Below are 2,500 nucleotides of genomic sequence, written 5' to 3'. Positions count from 1 at the left end.
CCGTTTATTAGCTAACATTGATTAGGGACCACAGATAAAGATTTGTTAATTAAATCATTTATTTAGCTCCGCCAAACACAAATAGTTCCGCAACTGCACTGGGAATGGACTGTTGCCAAGTGACAAATAGCCATTTCCCGCACATTATCATGATACTTTATGTAGCTCTTCTGACAGACATTCGTTATTTAACTCACATGTTACTCAAATGTTACTTCTGGAAATATGTTGATCTATCTTTAGTAAATTTTCAATTGGATACAATTACGAGTTCGTTTTAAACCGATTTAAAACAAATTTGCTTGATTTCAAAAGACAGTTTAGGAGTAGCTTCTAAACTACTGTTACAAGGGGGAGATTCAAGAAATATTTACACTACTCAGAGAGAGAGAGAGAGAGAGAGAGAGAGAGTGAGTGTTAATATTACAAATATTAACACTCACTTCAACAGGGAAGCCACAATGATTGTGATTTTGTGTTTCATGTTAACACTAGTCATGGTGCGGTTCTTTGGAGGATAGCTGTACGTGTCGTTGGGTACTGGGTCTTACATGTGTCGATGCACATGATTACAGTAACGCCTGGGAGAGTACTCTGTCGCTCTTATGGCGTTGTTCCAGTGCTTGTCGTGTCTGTTGTGGTGCAGCTAAGTGCCACAGCTGAAGCCAATCGATCTAACGAGCCAATGGGTTGGCCCTGTTTGGCTCTGGGCAAGAGACCACGACGTTGTGTTCATAGAGGAGGAGGAGAGCGAGGAATAATGTGTATATACAACGTGTGTCCCAGTGCCTTTGCTGTATATAATGTATCACAAGCTACGTCTCTCTCGCTCTCCCTCTCTCCCTGTGTCTCGCTCTCTTTCCCTAGCTCCCTCTCTCTCTCTCTATCTCTAAAAATAATTAATAGATTGATAAATGTAAAGCTTTGATTCCTATTCTAGTCGCAGGGAGACACAAGAGCCTCTCTGTATTTTCCCAATTCTTTCCTTACTATAATGTCTCACAAGCTAGGTTGCTCTTGCTTTCACTCTCTCTCTCTCTCTCTCTCTCTCTCTCTCTCTCATCTCTCTCTCTCTCTCTCTCTCTCTCTCTCACAGTAGCTTTGTTTCAAAATGTCTGCATACCTCTCAACCTGCATGGCAGAACTTCTCTGTATCTTTCTAACTCTCTCCCTCTCTCTCCATGTCCCCCTCTCTCTCCCTCTCTCTCCATGTCCCCCTCTCTCTCCCTCTCTTTCCATGGACCCTCTCCCCCCACGTCTCTCTCTCCATGTCCCCCTCTCTCTCCCTCTCTCTCCATGTCCCCCTCTCTCTCCCTCTCTCTCCATGTCCCCCTCTCTCTCCCTCTCCCTCCATGTCCCCCTCTCTCTCCCTATCTCTCCATGTCCCCCTCTCTCTCCCTCTCTCTCCATGTCCCCCTCTCCCTCCACGTCTCTCTCTCCATGTCCCCCTCTCCCTCCACGTCTCCCTCTCCATGTCCCCCTCTCCCTCCCTCTCCCTCCATCCCTCTCCTTCTGGTGCTCCCAGACGCCAACCAGGTCCCTGAAGACTGGCCCCAGACGGGAGAGATCAAGATCCAGGACCTGAGCGTGCGCTACGACCCCATGCTGAAGCCCGTCCTCAAGCACGTCAACGCCTACATCAACCCCGGGCAGAAGGTAACCAGAGAGAGACAGAACCATGGTCCTTCAACACGGCCATGAGACACCTACATCTCTTAGTCTCTACATCAACCCCGGGCAGAAGGTAACCAGAGAGAGACAGAACCATGGTCCTTCAACACGGCCATGAGACACCTACATCTCTTAGTCTCTACATCAACCCCGGGCAGAAGGTAACCAGAGAGAGACAGAACCATGGTCCTTCAACACGGCCATGAGACACCTACATCTTTTAGTCTCTACATCAACCCCGGGCAGAAGGTAACCAGAGAGAGACAGAACCATGGTCCTTCAACACGGCCATGAGACACCTACATCTCTTAGTCTCTACATCAACCCCGGGCAGAAGGTAACCAGAGAGAGACAGAACCATGGTCCTTTAACAAGGCCATGAGACACCTTCATCTCTTAGTCTCTACATCAACCCCGGGCAGAAGGTAACCAGAGAGAGACAGAACCATGGTCCTTCAACACGGCCATGAGACACCTTCATCTCTTAGTCTCTACATCAACCCCGGGCAAAAGGTAACCAGAGAGAGACAGAACCATGGTCCTTCAACATGGCAATGGGACACATCCATCCTTTAGTCTCCACATCAGTCTGGGCAGAAGGTAACTGGAGAGACACACATCCAGTGTCGAGGTGTCCCTGAGCAAGGCACCTCGCCCTCAATGCTCTCCTGACGAGCTGGCTGTCGCCTTGCGTGGTTGACGCGGCCGTCGATGTGTGACTGTGCATGAACGGGTGAATGTGAGGCGATATTGTAAAGCGCTTCGAGTGGCCACTGGTTAGAAAAGCGCGGTTTCAATTTTAAATTTAAGTCCATGCAGTCAATCTCTA

General features: G+C 48.6%; 1 protein-coding gene across 1 annotated transcript in view; it reads left to right on the top strand.

Moving 5' to 3' along the window:
* The window catches only part of abcc9 (ATP-binding cassette, sub-family C (CFTR/MRP), member 9), a gene marked incomplete at its 5' end in the record, with an annotated part of 55,981 nt that overhangs the window by 40,492 nt on the left and 12,989 nt on the right, over positions 1-2,500 (top strand). The window contains one exon of the mRNA XM_079735625.1: positions 1,526-1,656. Coding sequence (XP_079591751.1) covers positions 1,526-1,656 — 131 coding nt within the window. The remainder of the gene's footprint in view (positions 1-1,525; positions 1,657-2,500) is intronic.

Source organism: Pollachius pollachius (assembly GCF_949987615.1).
Source record: "Pollachius pollachius genome assembly, chromosome: 4".
NCBI classification, from domain to species: Eukaryota; Metazoa; Chordata; class Actinopteri; order Gadiformes; family Gadidae; genus Pollachius; species Pollachius pollachius.
This window is presented reverse-complemented; position numbering and strand designations above follow the sequence as displayed.